The sequence below is a fragment of the Phoenix dactylifera genome, chromosome 7, assembly GCF_051530095.1.
Source record: "Phoenix dactylifera cultivar Ajwa chromosome 7, Ajwa_hap1_PhDact_Kaust_v1.1, whole genome shotgun sequence".
Lineage (NCBI taxonomy): Eukaryota > Viridiplantae > Streptophyta > Magnoliopsida > Arecales > Arecaceae > Phoenix > Phoenix dactylifera.
Genome location: NC_143196.1, coordinates 34298161 through 34314039, shown reverse-complemented (window position 1 = coordinate 34314039; position 15879 = coordinate 34298161). Strand labels below are relative to the sequence as shown.

The 15879-nt window shown below is 38.2% G+C and overlaps 2 protein-coding genes across 6 annotated transcripts; one reads left to right on the top strand and one right to left on the bottom strand.

The window, feature by feature from the left end:
* The first annotated feature begins 1046 nt into the window (after window positions 1-1046).
* Window positions 1047-9038, top strand: AO (L-aspartate oxidase). Of its 5 annotated transcripts, none has more exons than XM_088701858.2 (9): window positions 1152-1277; window positions 2587-2697; window positions 2821-3006; window positions 3164-3518; window positions 6380-6622; window positions 6884-6940; window positions 7086-7166; window positions 7475-7536; window positions 7726-9038. In XM_088701858.2, exons 3-9 carry the CDS (start codon window positions 2873-2875, stop codon window positions 8732-8734), a joined length of 1941 nt encoding a protein of 646 aa, XP_088557984.2. In that variant the 5' UTR covers window positions 1152-1277; window positions 2587-2697; window positions 2821-2872; the 3' UTR covers window positions 8735-9038. The 5 variants fall into 5 exon arrangements, with proteins under 5 accessions (XP_008782453.3, XP_088557986.1, XP_088557984.2 ...); XM_088701861.2 differs by lacking the exon at window positions 2587-2697 and having other exon boundaries at window positions 1177-1277; window positions 3164-3331; window positions 3418-3518; XM_008784231.6 differs by lacking the exon at window positions 2587-2697 and having other exon boundaries at window positions 1047-1277.
* A 1023-nt stretch (window positions 9039-10061) lies between these two features.
* On the bottom strand, window positions 10062-15136 carry LOC103701984 (protein KINESIN LIGHT CHAIN-RELATED 2-like). The gene is made up of 3 exons (XM_008784230.6): window positions 14647-15136; window positions 11866-13883; window positions 10062-10525 (listed from the first exon to the last, which is right to left on the bottom strand). Exons 2-3 carry the CDS (start codon window positions 13842-13844, stop codon window positions 10315-10317), a joined length of 2190 nt encoding a protein of 729 aa, XP_008782452.4. The 5' UTR covers window positions 13845-13883; window positions 14647-15136; the 3' UTR covers window positions 10062-10314.
* Between the last annotated feature and the right edge of the window lie 743 nt (window positions 15137-15879).

Below are 15879 nucleotides of genomic sequence, written 5' to 3'. Positions count from 1 at the left end.
CCACAAATCCGACTCCCACTTGAGAACTCTAACATCGAACCCTGGCGGGCCAGGCCTCGCCTTGCCTTTAGGTTCCCCCCCGCTCCTGCGGACCGCGGACCAAGGAGACAGGGACAGTCCACGCAAAATAATGAAAATAATAACAACTGGATTGTGGTATCCCCGCCGTGATACCCAAAACGTACCCAAACGCTGAGGCCTGATGATTTTTTTTTTTTTTTAACCTCCATGGCTTATACTAATCTCATGTGAGCACTGCGATGAAAATTCAGAAAAAAAAATATATCATAGAAATAGAAGAATAGATACATTGTGGGTTCAAACAATTTCATTAAAGTGGTGAGTAGTAAATAAGTTAATTCAATCCACAGTCCTATTCGTCTTTCTATATATATATATATATATATATATATATATATATATATATATATATATATATATATATATATATATATATATATATATATGCATAATTTGGTAGACAAACACTTTCTCAAAAGCCTTTGGATGTTAGCCATCCAATAAACTTTACTGAATTTCTTTCTAGGCTCGTTTGGTTCTGGAAATCATTTTTTTTTAAGAAATATAATTAATAGAAAGCAGATTTTTCGGAAGAGGATGCTTGAGAAAGTACTTTTGGTATGTTTGATTGATCATAGAAAAATGATAGATTTTTAGAATGATTATGTTTGGTTGATCATCTACTTTTCTGCAAAAGTTATATTTAATTTCTATTATACTCTTAATAAAAATTAGGCCTTTTGCTCGCTCGTAACTGAAGAGCTTTTTTTAAAAAAATAAAAATATTTACATTTCCGGAAAAGTATTTTTTTTCATATTTTTTATAAATTTTTTTATAAAATATAAAAATTATATTTCTACAAAAATATATTTTTTTTATTTTTTAAAAAAAATTTAATCAGTAAGCATCTTCTTACTTCTTCGTTCACCACATTGACTTGAATCAATGCTCTGGTACGATGTGGCGCACAATTTGGTGATCGTGGTTGGGCGCCATAACATCAGTTTCCAAAAAGAAAAATAGAGAGGGACCTAAAATAAAATGGACGGCGCGAGGGCGTCGATTGGACGAATCTTGTACAAGATGTGGCGGCTCGGAATTCTCGAGCAATTTTTTTTTTGTATGTATAAATTTCTTCCGTCGCGTAGGAGAACGGGACCTTCTTCGCAGTTTCTTGGTTTCTTCTTTGCTCCCGTCTTCTTTGATTCCTCCTCGAGAAGGTTGAGGACCGAAGCAGAGGAAAAAAGTTAGAAAGGTGAGATTTTTTTTTGCGCACGAATTGATATTTTTCCGTGCTAACGGTCGATTTTTGTTTTCCTATTGGACTTGGGTTGCAATAGGGTTCTTTTCGTTTTTGTGTTTCAATCGGGATGGATCATTTTACGACGTATAGGTCTAGATTTTCCATCGGGTTTGGTTGGAAAGGAGGTATTTCTAGCTTTTTCGGCGAAGTTTTTAACACTTCTTCTTTCCGTTCTTTGCCAATTTGTCCTTGTTTTGCAAACAGCTGTTTCTTTTGTTCGTTTGTGTTTGTGAGCGGATTGATCATTTTATATCCTAAAGATCCAATATTTCTATTAGATCTGGGTTAGAAAGGAGGTACCTTTTTTCTTCCTGGTGCTTTAATGCTTATAATTTCTTTTTCCAAGAAAAATTCTTAGTTCTTTTGTTTCTTTATCAGTTAGCCGGGTCATCTCTATGCTTCCTCTTCGAGCAGTAGTTCTCTTTTCCTTCTTTTTCTTTTATTTGTGTTTATGGCCAGATTGATCATTTAATATTGTAAAGGTCAAAATTTTCTATTAGAATTGGGTTGGAAGGAGGTGCTCTTTGGGTTTGCTGAGTCATCTCTTTGCTTCTTTTGCAACCAGTTGTTTTCTTTTTTCTTTTTTCATTTTGTGCTTGCTTCCAGATCGATCATTATGTCTAAGGGGTCTTTTTTTTCTACTTGATTTAGGATGGAAAGCCAAGCCTTTGCTTTTTTACTTGAGTTGGATATCTAACGCTTGCCCTTTTATTTTCTTATCTATCATTGTTTTACAAACAGTTTTTTTTTTCTTTTTTTGTTTTATTTTCTTTTATTTTTCGTGGTTGCGAATGGATTGATTGTTTTTGATGAGGAAGATCATGTTTTTTTCTATTGGATTTATGCTGGTAGCCAGAAGTATTTCCCTTGAAACTATTATTTCTTCCTTTCCTAAGCAGTTTGTTGAGTTATCTTGGTTCTTTATTTCGCAAACAGTTGCTTTCAATTGATATTGATTTGTGGGGTGCATTAAGTTTACCTGTAATTTGTCATCTCGTTGATTGAAGGAAAAAGAGAAGGTGCCTGTTTTAACATTGATTTGCTTATTGTAAATCATTTTATCTCGGCTTATATGCCATATGCCAAACTTGGGATTTTATATTTTGAGCATGGTAGTAGGTTTAGTCACCCAGATCCTGAATATACACAAATTATGCATAGAAATCACATTTTGCCTTGCCTTTTGCATTTTTACTCTTCTAGATTGATAATAATTTAGAAAATCTGAAGAATAAGTTAAATGATTTATTCCTGGGGGCAGGGAAAGTTTCTATGCTTTGGGTGCAAAATTGAACATAAAAAAGAAGAAAAGGAAGCTTTTGTTGTCCGCTCAGGCACGTATCACATCTTAGAAGGATCATTATATTTCTAGGTACCTCTTGTCATAAATTCAATTTGCATTGTACCTAAACCCATCAATTTGTTTAGTGAAACCATTCAGTAGTTCTTACATGGAGTTACATAATCACAGATGTTTTACGGACCCATCTTGCAGGAATTTACTTCATTGTCCCTTGTTTAACTCTTGTTTGTAAAGAAATACTACAATGTCAACCTGTCTATCATATGGGAGTGTCAACTTACCATCCAGAGCAAAGCTATATAGCACAAAAAGTCACCAGCAAACATCTGGGGTATCTGGTTTGGTTTTCAAGACGTGCATGCAGATAGATTATACAAGGTGTGCACATATATTTTACAGCACTCATTCCTCAGTTTTTCATGTCTTGTGGAGGCCAAAGAATATCTTATTTGTTGGACCGGGTTTCTTACAGCTTTATTTAAGTCACAAGATGTGCATGCATGCATGTAATACATATGCTGCTTCTCTGCACCAGGTTATGTACCGCATCCAGGTTCTTAAGTTCCAAGGGAAGCGGTCTTCTCCGAACCCCTTTCAGTCACAGAAATGCTTCCATTAGAGCTGCTACCGTCGCATGCTTGCAGGATAGTTCTACGAAGTATTTTGACTTTGTAGTTGTTGGCAGTGGTGTTGCTGGTCTAAGGTATGCTCTAGAAGTTTCAAAACATGGATCGGTTGCTGTAATTACTAAGGCTGAACCTCATGAGAGCAACACAAACTATGCACAAGGTGGTGTTAGTGCTGTTTTATGCCCTTCAGATTCTGTAGAGAGTCACATGCAAGACACGATTGTTGCAGGGGCTTATTTATGCGATGAGGAGACAGTTAGGGTAAGTTCTAGTATTCTGTTTGGTTAAGTAATCTTTCTTTCGTATCTTCCATCTTAAAGACATTTCTCCAGTGGTCTACCATTCTTCCTTTCAGTTGTTGCTGTTTTAATTTCTACGAGTTTTTGATGAAAATTATTTTCATGATTTGGGGTAGCTTATGTTGTTGCTTTCTTAGGTGTAGATTTTGAAACAGGGTCCTAAAATTGAGATAAGGTTTGTTACTTGTGATTATTTCTTTGGTAACATAATTAATAAAACTGCATATTAAACTTTGAAGGGAGAACTGCCATGCCATTCCAATAAAGGATGCGAAAGCCAGAGGGAAAAATGCATGACTAAGAAAATCTTGATAATTATCCAACTTTTGATAGTTTCACGTTTCTTTCCTTCTATGACCTTATCACTTCAGTCAACCATTTAGATAGCTGCTTATGATTTGTTTGATGCAGAATCTCAGTTTGTATAGGTAGAGGACTCCCACCGATATGATATAGCGGATCTCAGCCTATATTATCTTGGCTGATACAAGACGGTGTATCACGATTCCCGATATATCAGCTGATACAATATCAATATCAGCTGATATATTTCAATCACCTTTTTGCTGCCTAATGTAGATGATTTAATTAATTAATTCTGTAATTAACGCTTATTTTTGCTAACCTGAATTTACTGCATTGGATGAGATTTCGTTATCTTGGCCCAAAACTATCTGCCAAGATCTTGGTAATCATCGGACATTTCCATTTGTTCCTACTTACCAACCTTGGCCAAGACTATCCGAGATCTCAGTTCATCTTGGTCTCAAGTCACTCAACGAGATGACCGATATCTCATCATTTAAAGACCTTAGAGGAAACCCTCGCTTTCACCCTTCCCATAAACACTTTCCATTTTTCACCTAAATTATATCATGTTAGAGAGTATCGCCCATTTGGCATATGTCCTAGCTAGCCTTGCTTATCTCACTGCAGTTGGGTTACGTGGGCATTTTCTTATCAGCTTTGCTCTAGCCAACATGTGCACCATTTCCTATGACAACAAGTCAAAACATTTCTTATGACAACAAGTCAAAACTTTTGCTAGTCAAAAAGAAGGGAATTTCATGTCAACTTCTGCAAAAATCAGTTCACCTTTCCGCTGCAAAAATCATTTCACCTTTCCAAATTATCTGTTGAGTGCATCTCTCTCTAATTTTGTATGTTCTTATACCAGCCTATATTGGAATGGGAACTAGCATTAATTACTGAATCAAGCATTCTGTAATCAACTACTTACATAAAACAATTGAACATCATTTGCTGCATTTATTTGCCCAAATGTCTGATGATTCCCTTACTAGAAATTCATCGTAACAAACCCTTCTAATTTGTGAGCAAATTAGCAGATCCTGAATGGCCATTAGAGAACCTTCTAAGGGTTGGGGATCTCTTGTCGGTATGAAGTATGAAACATGGGGTTGGTTCTTGAAATTTCGAGAACACTATTTATGATGTGCCAGAATTTCCAAGATCATTTTTTTTTCTGCCAAGATTTAGGCTTAGGTTTGGCATGAACTGATCTATATATCAGTCTTACTTCATTTGCTTGTGTGTATGCAAGTGTGCATGCACACACACACTTAGGCTTGGCATTGACCGATTTGCAGATGAAAGACTTTTTTCCATTTGCTTATTTGTGTCTGTGTTTTCAGATCCCTTGTGGGTATGAAGTATGTGTTGTGGGACGGTTCTCGATATCTGGTCAAGACTATTTATAACATGCCAGATTTTCCAAGATTGATTTTCTGCCAAGAAGGTAGGCTTAGGTTTGGCACGAGCTGATTCGCAGATGGCAGCTTTTTTTCTTTTGCTTATGTGTGCATTTGTTTTCATTTGCTTGTGTGTGAGAGAGAGGGATCCCTAGTGGGTATTAAGTATGAATTGCAGGGTGGTTCTTTCAATCTAGTCAAGACTATTTATAACATACCCAAGACTATTTTTCTGCAATGTAGCCTTAGGTTTTGTACGAATTAATTTGCAGATGGCAGCCTTTTTTTCATTTCCTTATGTCCATGTGCATGTGCATGCATGCGTGCGTGCGTGATCCCTATTCTCTATAAAGTATGAGCTGCAGGGTGGTTCTTGCAATCCAGTCAAGACCTTTTATAAAATGCCAGAATTTCTGAGATTAATTTTCTGTGAAGAACATAGGCTTAGGTTTTGTGCGAACTGATTTGCAGGTGGCAGCCTTTTTTCCATTTGCTTATGTGTGTTTTTGTGCATGTGTGTGCACACGCGGAAACAAATATAAGAAGGGATGTTCATTCAAATAACAGCTCAAAGTAGTAACTCTTGGAGTGTGCTGGTGCAAAAGGACTGTGAATTGGATTAAAAAAAGGAGGAATTCTTTGCTACTTTATATGAGTTCTTTTGCAGAGGGCACACGTGCCCTTTGTTTTTTTTTTTTTCGTGTAAGGCTTATGCTATGCTTTTCTCTGTGTCGGTTTTATACTATGCCTTGAGATGCAAGAACTATAAAAGTTCTTCGAGAATATGGCTTGGCAATAGACATCCTTACAGGTTTAGATATGTACCTGCTTGGCACATTAGGGGGGACAATAGACTAATGTTTTTTCATGAGCACTTTTACTTGGTTTTAGAATGTCCTGCCTGCAAAACAATTACACAGGTGCTTTCAATATTTTCCTGTAGAGTTTGAGCTCTACAGCTTTATCAATGTAAATATGCATATAATATTCCTTCAATCTTACAGTTTGATATTTGATTGCATTGTTATCTTTTATGGTGCCTTCAGATGGATTTAGTTATCTGTGCGCTGCATACAAGCTTATTCGTACTTTTTTCAACTGTCCCCTGCAGGTAGTGTGCACAGAAGGTCCAGATCGAGTTAAAGAACTAATTGCATTTGGTGCGTCATTTGATCATGGAGAAGATGGAAAATTACATCTTGCAAGGGAAGGAGGGCATTCTCATAATAGAATTGTTCATGCTGCTGATATGACTGGCAGAGAGATCGAGAGGGCATTACTAAAGGCTATTGATGATGATCCTAACATTATTTTGTTCGGGCACCACTTTGTCGTAGACTTACTGACTTCTCAGGTTATTTTTACCATTACTTCTTTTTCGCATAATTAAATTTTTTTTTCTTGGTGCTTTTGTTTATTGTATGCAAATATTTGATTGCATTATTCTTCATAAACGAGGAAGTGGAAGTATAATTTTCTTGGCCAAAAACATCAAGCAAGGCAACATGAGAGAAGCATATGTTACTGATAAATTAATTTAGTGGGTGTTGAAGAGGAAAACCATATTAGATGATATATTGAAATCACTAAGCAATTTTACCTAATGATCTTGTAGGATGATGATGAAATATATTGCCATGGTGTGGATGCTCTGAATACGGAAACTCAACAGGTTGTCTGCTTGATGTTGTTCAAAGCCTCTGATCTTGTGATTTTTTTTTCCTCCCTTTTAGTTGTATTCCAGTTGCCTGCAGTGGATGCTTTTTTAACCATGGAAGATATCTTTTCTGGATATATTGTTTTTTCGCAACTTCCAGGTTGTTCGTTTCATATCAAAGGTGACACTACTTGCATCTGGAGGAGCTGGACATATTTATCCCACAACCACAAATCCGCTGGTATGTTTAGCTACGTAATGTTAACAGTACAAACTCTGGTTGACCACTGGTTTCCATTGCAGGTTTTTTTCTATTGGTTTTCGATGTTTACATTGGAGACATGCTAGTGATTGTTGTCGATCACTAGTTTTCAAAGACATGTTTTTGAAGAATCCAATACCTGGTACTCTTGTTAAAAAAATTATTGTCCAGCAGGCAACAATTGCACTGGATCAAGTGTCTTTGCTTGGTTAAATGTAAACATCAAAAGAAAAATGTTTGTGATGATGGAGCCGCTTTCCTCTAATTAATCTTGAATATACATACAGGTGGCTACTGGAGATGGAATTGCAATGGCTCATCGTGCTCAGGCTGTGATTTCTAACATGGAGTGAGTATTTTTCTTTGAAGTAGTAGGTACCTATTCTTTGCATGTTACATAACTAAAATACATGGACAAACTACATATAGCTCGATGCACCATTTCTAAACTTGCAAAGTACAAAACTAGTTTTATTCTTTAATCAGATCGATCCATGAAAACTTGACATCCTAACATGTTCTCTTTTCTATCCTCAAGATTTGTGCAGTTCCACCCGACAGCACTAGCTGATGAAGGCCTCCTAATCAAGCCAACTAAGAGACGAGAGAATGCATTTCTGATCACCGAAGCGGTCAGAGGAGATGGAGGCATCCTTTATAACCAGTCTATGCAGAGGTTCATGCCATTGTATGATGAACGCGCGGAACTAGCTCCGAGGGATGTAGTTGCAAGAAGTATAGACGATCAGCTAAAAAAACGTGGAGAGAAGTATGTGCTACTGGACATAAGCCATAAGCCAAGAGAGCAAATTCTCTCACACTTCCCCAACATCGCTGCAGAGTGTCTCCGATTCGGGCTGGACATAACACGCTCACCAATACCTGTAGTCCCTGCAGCTCACTACATGTGTGGTGGTGTCCGAGCTGGTCTGCAAGGAGAGACAAATGTGAAAGGTCTATATGTAGCTGGCGAGGTAGCATGCACCGGTTTGCATGGGGCTAATCGGCTTGCGAGCAACTCTTTGCTTGAAGCACTGGTCTTTGCCCGCCGTGCGGTGCAACCCTCAATAGACCATATGGCTTGCTCAACTGTTGACATCCCTGCTTCAACCATGTGGGCATGCCCGATTCTTCCGGCGTCCCTTGGCAGTGACGTCGTGGAGGAGATTACTCAGAAGACGAAGGATACCAGGACAGAGCTGCAATCCATTATGTGGGAATATGTTGGGATAGTGAGGTCTACGAGCCGGTTGAAGACTGCCGAGTGGAAGATTGGGGATTTGGAGTTCGAATGGGAGGAGTTTTTGTTCCGTAGGGGGTGGAAACCAACAATGGTTGGACTTGAAACGTGCGAGATGAGGAACCTGTTCTGCTGCGCAAAACTGGTTGTGAGCAGTGCCCTTGCGAGACAAGAAAGTAGGGGTCTGCATTTTACAGAGGACTTCCCTTACTTGGAGGAGAGTAAGAGGAAGCCAACAATTATCTTTCCAACTTCACCTAAGCTGACATGGAGTTCACAGCAGGTGCATAAGCAACCACTTTGTTGAAATATCGGAGTTCTTCGGTCCTGTTCTTTCACCTCATGTTTGAGATACTGATGCAAGTATGGCGAATTAGAGCTCTACTAGAATAATATCCTATCCAAAATTTAAATTCTCAAAGATCCAGGCCTGAGCATCCTATGGTACATGAAGACCTTGCATGTTATAAGAAATGTTGCTGGGATGTTGTACATCATATCTTGTTCAAGACATGCATGATCATGCACTTACTTTTTTTTTCGGTTTCTTTCATTTCCATTTGTTTTACACTTTGATTCTATGGAAGTAGTCCAATTACACCTTTTCAGTATATGCATTTACAGAAACTGCTAGGTTACTGTATATGTATCAAACGTTCTCCTGGATAGCATAAATTGGATGCAATATAAGTACGCACATACATACATACTATATGTATATGTATATATGTACACACGCACATATATATCCCTCTCTTATTCGAGGTGATATTGGGGTTGGGTAGCGTATCTTTAAGAATTTAGGCATCACTAATTGATCCTGATATCAGGCGAGAATAATTGCGATCCATCGAGGTTGATATCAGGCAAGAATAAGATTCAAGTGATACTGATATTCCCAAATAATGGACTCCTCTGTTATCATTATTTATTGTTCTAATGACATTAACAGCCATTATTTGCACCATTTTATCTAGAGTCCTTTTTAGAAATAAAAATAATTCCTGCCATGATGACCATTAGTTGCTCTTATAATGGCCAATAGATGGTAAAGAGAAAATATTAGACTTTTTTGCTTGAACCATTGTTAACTGCATTAAAAGAAATGCATTTTAACACATGGCACAAAAAAATTATTATTTAAAACGCTGTTTTATTTATGCGGACAGGGACAATGACAAATGACAGTCATTATTTGTTATATATTGGTCCTTGAAATGAATTTATAGCCAGTTTGTGGTTGTTTAAATTCTTGTTATTAGTATGTAACATAGAAGATAGGTTCCAAAACTGGCGATCTTTGATATCAGGAGAAGTATCACCAATCTATTAAGTGCTTGTATAATAGTTGATGAGTTCCAGCCTTTCCAGAAGAACTCTGAACTAAATCCTGTTCCTCTCGCAAGCTTCTGTCGATTGGGCATCACTGATCTGAGCTTGGGTTACATGTTAGTTAGAATTGGTACCAACTCAAGCTGTATACTGTACTATGCTATTTCTTAAATTCTTGGACTCTGTTATGAATTGAAATTTTATAACGTAACTTCATGTAACTCATGCATTATTATAGGGTAAAAGCAGTCTTCATGCCATAGTGCAGTAGCCAAAATTGCTTATTGGGTCTTAGATACAAGTTACCATGAAAGAAAAATAGTATTCTACTTGTAACTTGGCAAATATACAACTTACAATCCCTCTTGGCATTAACATAATTGATGTTAACCGGCTATGGAATTTCATGATTTCTAAACAATTGAGAACCAGCAGCATAATCTCTATAAGAATAAATCTAAAACAAAAGCTTGTGAGATTAAGCCCTTCTGGCCTCGTTTACGCTTCCCCAACTACAAGCAAGCAATCAATACAGCACGGATCAATAATGGGCAATCATACTGCAATGGCATCTTCCTTTTTAATATTCTGGTTGGTGTCAAGGAGAGTTTCCAGTGACCTGGCTTTCCTGTTTCTGACCCTCCCAGCTTCCTTTAACAACTCAGCCAACCTCCTCTTCTCATCATCAACATCCGGGTTGGCTGTCCCCAGCTTCTCCTCCCTAATCCCAACAACATATTCCAAGATCTCGATGGCCTCATCCAACCTGCATCCAAGAGAAAGCACCACTACCAATTACCAAAGAAGTAATAGTAATCTCAAAGCTGGTGTAATGAAATATTAATAGCATCGGAAAACAAGGGGTGAATAGGAGACCCTCAAGCTTATGCAGCTCGAGAAAGGAGAAAGGAGAAAGGAGAAAGGAATAATGGCTTGCCATGTACAGTGAATGATTCCTTCTATAAGATTATTATATTAATATGGAGGTTATATTAAAAAGCTCTAGTTCACTTCTTGTACTCGGCTATTATGCGAATTAGGTGGCAAAGCATCTTATAATTCCACAACCTAGATCAGAATAAGTATATAAGCATTTCCATAAAGCTGCACACCACATGGCTTCCTGGTAATGGGAAGCTTACAAAGTAAACAATAACAAGGCACACCCAAAAGAGAAAGTAAGCCATAGACTAATCACAATCATACTTTATTGGATCGAAAAAGGCAAATTCAAAACGCAAAAGAGAACAAAAGATAATAGTATTTTGATGGCGATTACACTTATAAGAAGGTCCACCTATATGAGATGTGGAAACAAATCATGACGCTAACATGATTGTCCAGCTTCAGCACGGTTTCAGATGCAAAGCCGGCACTTACAGCAACTGCATAAATACCTAAAAAAGAGATGATTGACAACTAGACTAAGCCAAAAACCTGCTCTCTCTCTCTCTCTCTCTCTATCTATCTATCTTTTATTTCTATCATAATAAAGTGCCAGCTATGTTAAAGAAAAGTAACCAAGTATCCATGCACAAAAAAAGTTGAACTATAATGCAAGTGGCCCATAAAACATTATAAAGGGTCATGTGCTGTTCGAATAACAGCAACCTATCAGTCTAGCCTTGATGTTCTTCTATAAGAAAGCTTGTAAAGAGTGTAAGCTGGTATGAAGCGGCTCTCACAAGTCTTGACAACTTCGACCAACCTTAAACAACAGGTCTTACACCATCTAGATGGGCCACCTCTACAGAAGGAAGAGTGATCTTTACGATTGGCTTCCAACCTAATGCCAGCCCTCTGAACTAGTGGCAAATTATTAGTTAAATAACTTTCAGCTATAGAGACGTCCACCATAAAAAATAGAAGGCCTATTGGCAATGTAGAAAATCTAACTCAAGTTCATGCGACCAAGAGGTTTTGATATAGGAAATAGCATTCATCACTAGGCATAAAATAAATGCCGATGAACTAAATTAAAACGAGATTCCAACACAAGCAGTGAAAGCTAAGATCAAAAAAAAAAAAAAAAAAAAACAACAGAAAGTAATAACTTGGAAAAAATTACAGGGAAAACAAAATGCAGAACCATTAAAGAGTTTATACCTTCCCATCGCGTCATAGGTTCCTGCAAGATTACTACATACTCCAAGTGTATCGTGATGATATGGTCCATACTCCTGTTCAAGAATACTTCTGGCTTCCTCAAACAGCCCCGCGGCCTCATTAATTGCATACCGCTGCACACATGCTAGCCCCATCTGGTTCAGAGCAATGCCAAAGAAAGCAGACTTCTTCTCCCCACATGCCCGAAGCTTGGTGATTGCATTCTTAAAGGAAGCATAAGACTCCCCATAGTTCCCAATGATATAATACAGCACCCCCATCTGTGCTTCAATTCCAGCAATCGTGCTTTGTTGGCCAGCAGAGTTATTATACATCTTTAAGGCTTTCTGAAGTAACTTCAGTGCCTGCTCGTGCTCGTTCATCGATTCATATATGGCAGAAACATCAGTGAGGCCACTAGCAATTTCCTCAGCAGAGGTCCCTGGAATAGGCTTGCCATAGATTCGAAGGGCATTTTCACAATATGACTTCGATTCCCTGAGCTTCCCTGTCTTGTTGTACAAATCAGCAAGACGCACGAAGACAGAAGCTACAGTTGGATGATTCTCCCCTTTGGCCGATTTGAAGACAGTGAGTGCTTTTTGGTATGCAAAAACAGCCTCATCATATCGACACAAGGAGAGATAGATGTCTCCAATGCTGCAATCCACCGAAGCTACATCTGTTTCCTGGCCATTGGCCACCATAGCCATGCTTGCTAAGACGAGATGCTCGAGAGCATTTTCATGCTCTCCCTTGGTATCACAAATGAGACCCATGAGCCTCCGGTCTGCTGTTTCTTCAAGAGAAGCCGGTGCGCCATTCTCCCTATGGATGTCAAGGGCCATCTGGCACAACTTCTCTGCTTCATCAAATTGCAGAGCCTGTACATGTGCTTCGGCTATGTAGCGACAAGTCTCACCAACTCTTGGGTCCATATCGCCCAAGACCTGCTTCTGGATTTGCAACCCGGTTGTGTAGCACTGTATTGAGTTCTCAAGCTGACCTAACATGGCACAAATATCTCCCAATTGCATATAACCAGAGAATTTGGCAAGGGCATGGTCCTGGCCTTCTTCAAGGACAGGTATCTCAATCGAATGCTGAAGCACAGGTACAGCCTCAACAAACCGTCCTAAATTGCAGTAGATTGCAGCAATAACATGAAGACTCATTACTAAGTCCAAACTGCGCTTCCCAGCAGCACATTTCTCAAATGATTTTGCTGCTCGAAGGGCATATTTCAGAGCTCTCCGTGGGTTATCAGAAGCAATCAAATCCCTTGCATGTTTAAGAAGGAAAGGCCCGAGATCTGGGTTATCCAACCCTGCTTCAGATGGATTATCAGTTCCATTTTGTGTCTTTGCCTCTCCTGGTGAATAATTCTTCAGTTTCTTAGTGCGGCCAGTTCTACTGCTTGGCTTGGCTACACTTTTATCACCTTTCTCAGGGGACCAGCCTTTGTTCTTCGGACTGGATTTCAGGGATGCATCTGACTCCACTTGTGATCGAGAAGGCTTCTTAGATCTTTTCGATGATTCAGAAGACATAAGGGAAGATTGCGCCTTGACTGGGTTCTCATGTTTCCTGTCAGCTGACCCATTTTCCATTCCGGTGACCACATTAGCGACACCTACATCCTCCTCCTCTTCCATTACTCTAATAGCTTCCATCTCCCCACCAACAAGATGGCGCAGCTCCGAATCGATCCTTGATTCCTCACCATCAGATCCAAAGCTCTGCCGAGATAAGGACCCATCGCTGGAGCTTGCCATCTCACAAACATTATCATACAACTGCTCGATCGAGGGCTCCACACAACTCTCAACAGGGAGCTCCAGGGCCTCGCTTGGAGCACTCATAGGGCTTGGAGAACCACGAGGAGATTTTGGTGTAGATAGATTCTCTTTAATTTGTGAAGAATTCAACTCATTGGATGCCTCGTTTGCATCAACTCCATCCAGTAGAATTCCAGGCATTGCAGTAGAAGTTGAAGAAACCAATTAAAGAATTCAAACCTAGCAAATGGAAAAAAAATCTGTAAACTGCCAAGCAGAGAATAACAAAAATTCGATTCTTTGTGAGAGGAGAAACAGAACAATTAATAGTTCATTCATGAAACTGCATTCTAAACCCGAGCACACACCCCCAACCCCCACCAACACTTCAAAAAAAAAAAAAACGGAAAAAGGAAGCGTGGGGCAAAATTCTCATTCTCTGCTCGCATAACAAATTCTTACGAAAAAAAAAAGAAACTGACAATACAATAACAAACACAATCCAATGAAGACAGAAACTAATTAAGATAAACACAAAGATTCACATTAAACAAGGTAATTGTCCAGAAAAGTTGGATCTTTTATACGAGAACAGATCACACCACTCCAATATCAATCCATATCCACAAAGCTCTAATCTTTTGATGAATGCGCAAACAAAAAGCAGAAAAAGATCAAATCTTTCTCAGCACAACCAACTAGAAGAGCGCAACAGAGCTAAAAAATACGTCAATCTCTCCAGATCACCTAGCCACCCTACATTCCAAACCCAAACCCACAGAGGCGAATTCATCAACTTCTCCTCGGATCTCGTAGGTTCCATCCACCACACCAAACCGAAAAATAAAACCATAAAAAGCTCAAAGATTCACTCTAACAAGAGAAAAACTCGCCAAATTTCAAACCCACCAATCCTATCATCCCATTCATCGGCTCACACGATCCAAAAACGGACCAAAAACTACAAAAGGAAAAACAATCCAAAGAGAGGAAGAGGTCGTACCCTAAAACCCCGCCATTAGAGGAAGCTTCGGAGATTTTCGCCCTCTCTGTAGAATTCCCAAAGAGAGAGAAACGACGGAGAGCAGAATTCCGAGCTCTCTTGCATATAAATATAACGTAAGGGAGCAAAATCGGAATTCACAACCAACGCAATGGAAAATTAATTATTCATTCTAATAAAAAATAACAAGATTCCGGTAGCGGAATATATTTTTTTCAGAGAAGCAAAGGTGACGTTTTTTTTTTTTTTTCTTTCCTCCGCAGCTCCGCTGCCACCAACCATTTGATCCGTTATTCCGAAATGACGTATTTGCCCCTCTATTTGATGAGTTTGGTTGCGGGTTTACCAAAATGGATATGGAGATATCTGAAATGACGGATGGGTCCCTGGTAGAGGGGACAAGGGGAAATTCCCAAAATTCCAGGTTAGGTAGCGCGAATCACTAGAGGGGAACAAAAAGAGGATGGCGTCCCATCACCTTCCTCCCCATGAGCTGGGTACACGATTTCTCATAAAGTCTTTTATCATGTTACGCTGGCCTTTTCCTCCTGTGATAACTGTTATTTACTATTATAATATTAGTAATAGTCGATTATTATTTGATCTAATCCAGATCAAGACCATCTTCCACGTAAATACAAATTTTTTAAAGTAAATTATAAAAATCTTACTAAAATTTATATTTATGATGCTTATGCCCAATCATTTATAAAATTTATATTTAAATTAACAGTGTTAGTGGATCCATTTATCTCATACGAAAAATCAAAATTGTTCATAAATAGAAAGGAGAATGCTTGCGGTAGTTGTTATATCATGTAAAATTATTTTGACAAATTTTTTAAAAAATTATTCTGATATGGCATTTAGATCCCATTTAAGTTAATAGTTTGACTGAAGTTCTATTAAGCTATGTGTTAAAGTATCGAAAGAGGATAAAAATAGATTTTTCATACTATTGGACGTAAGTGTATTTTATCTCTAATCTTAGAGAAGTTTTTGTAATTTATTATTTTTAAAAAAAAGTCTGATATGGCATTTGGGTCCTATTTAAGTTAATATTTTGACTGAAGTTCTATTAAGCTATGTGTTAAAATATCGAAAGAGGGTAAAAATAGATTTTTCATATTATTGGACGTAAGTGTAATTTACCTCTAATCTTAAAGAGATTTTTATAATTTATTATTTTTTAAAAAAAATTAGTTGCTACTACCTTCTTCTTAATAGATGATT

Coding starts and splice junctions, on each gene's coding strand:
- AO (XM_008784231.6), top strand. CDS start 2,873: ATGTCAACCTGTCTATCATATGGGAGTGTCAACTTACCATCCAGAGCA. Junction 6,623..6,883: donor TAGACTTACTGACTTCTCAG/GTTATTTTTACC, acceptor ATGATCTTGTAG/GATGATGATGAAATATATTG. Junction 7,537..7,725: donor GCTGTGATTTCTAACATGGA/GTGAGTATTTTT, acceptor TCTATCCTCAAG/ATTTGTGCAGTTCCACCCGA.
- LOC103701984 (XM_008784230.6), bottom strand. CDS start 13,844: ATGCCTGGAATTCTACTGGATGGAGTTGATGCAAACGAGGCATCCAAT. Junction 10,526..11,865: donor ACCTATGACGCGATGGGAAG/GTATAAACTCTT, acceptor TCTTGGATGCAG/GTTGGATGAGGCCATCGAGA.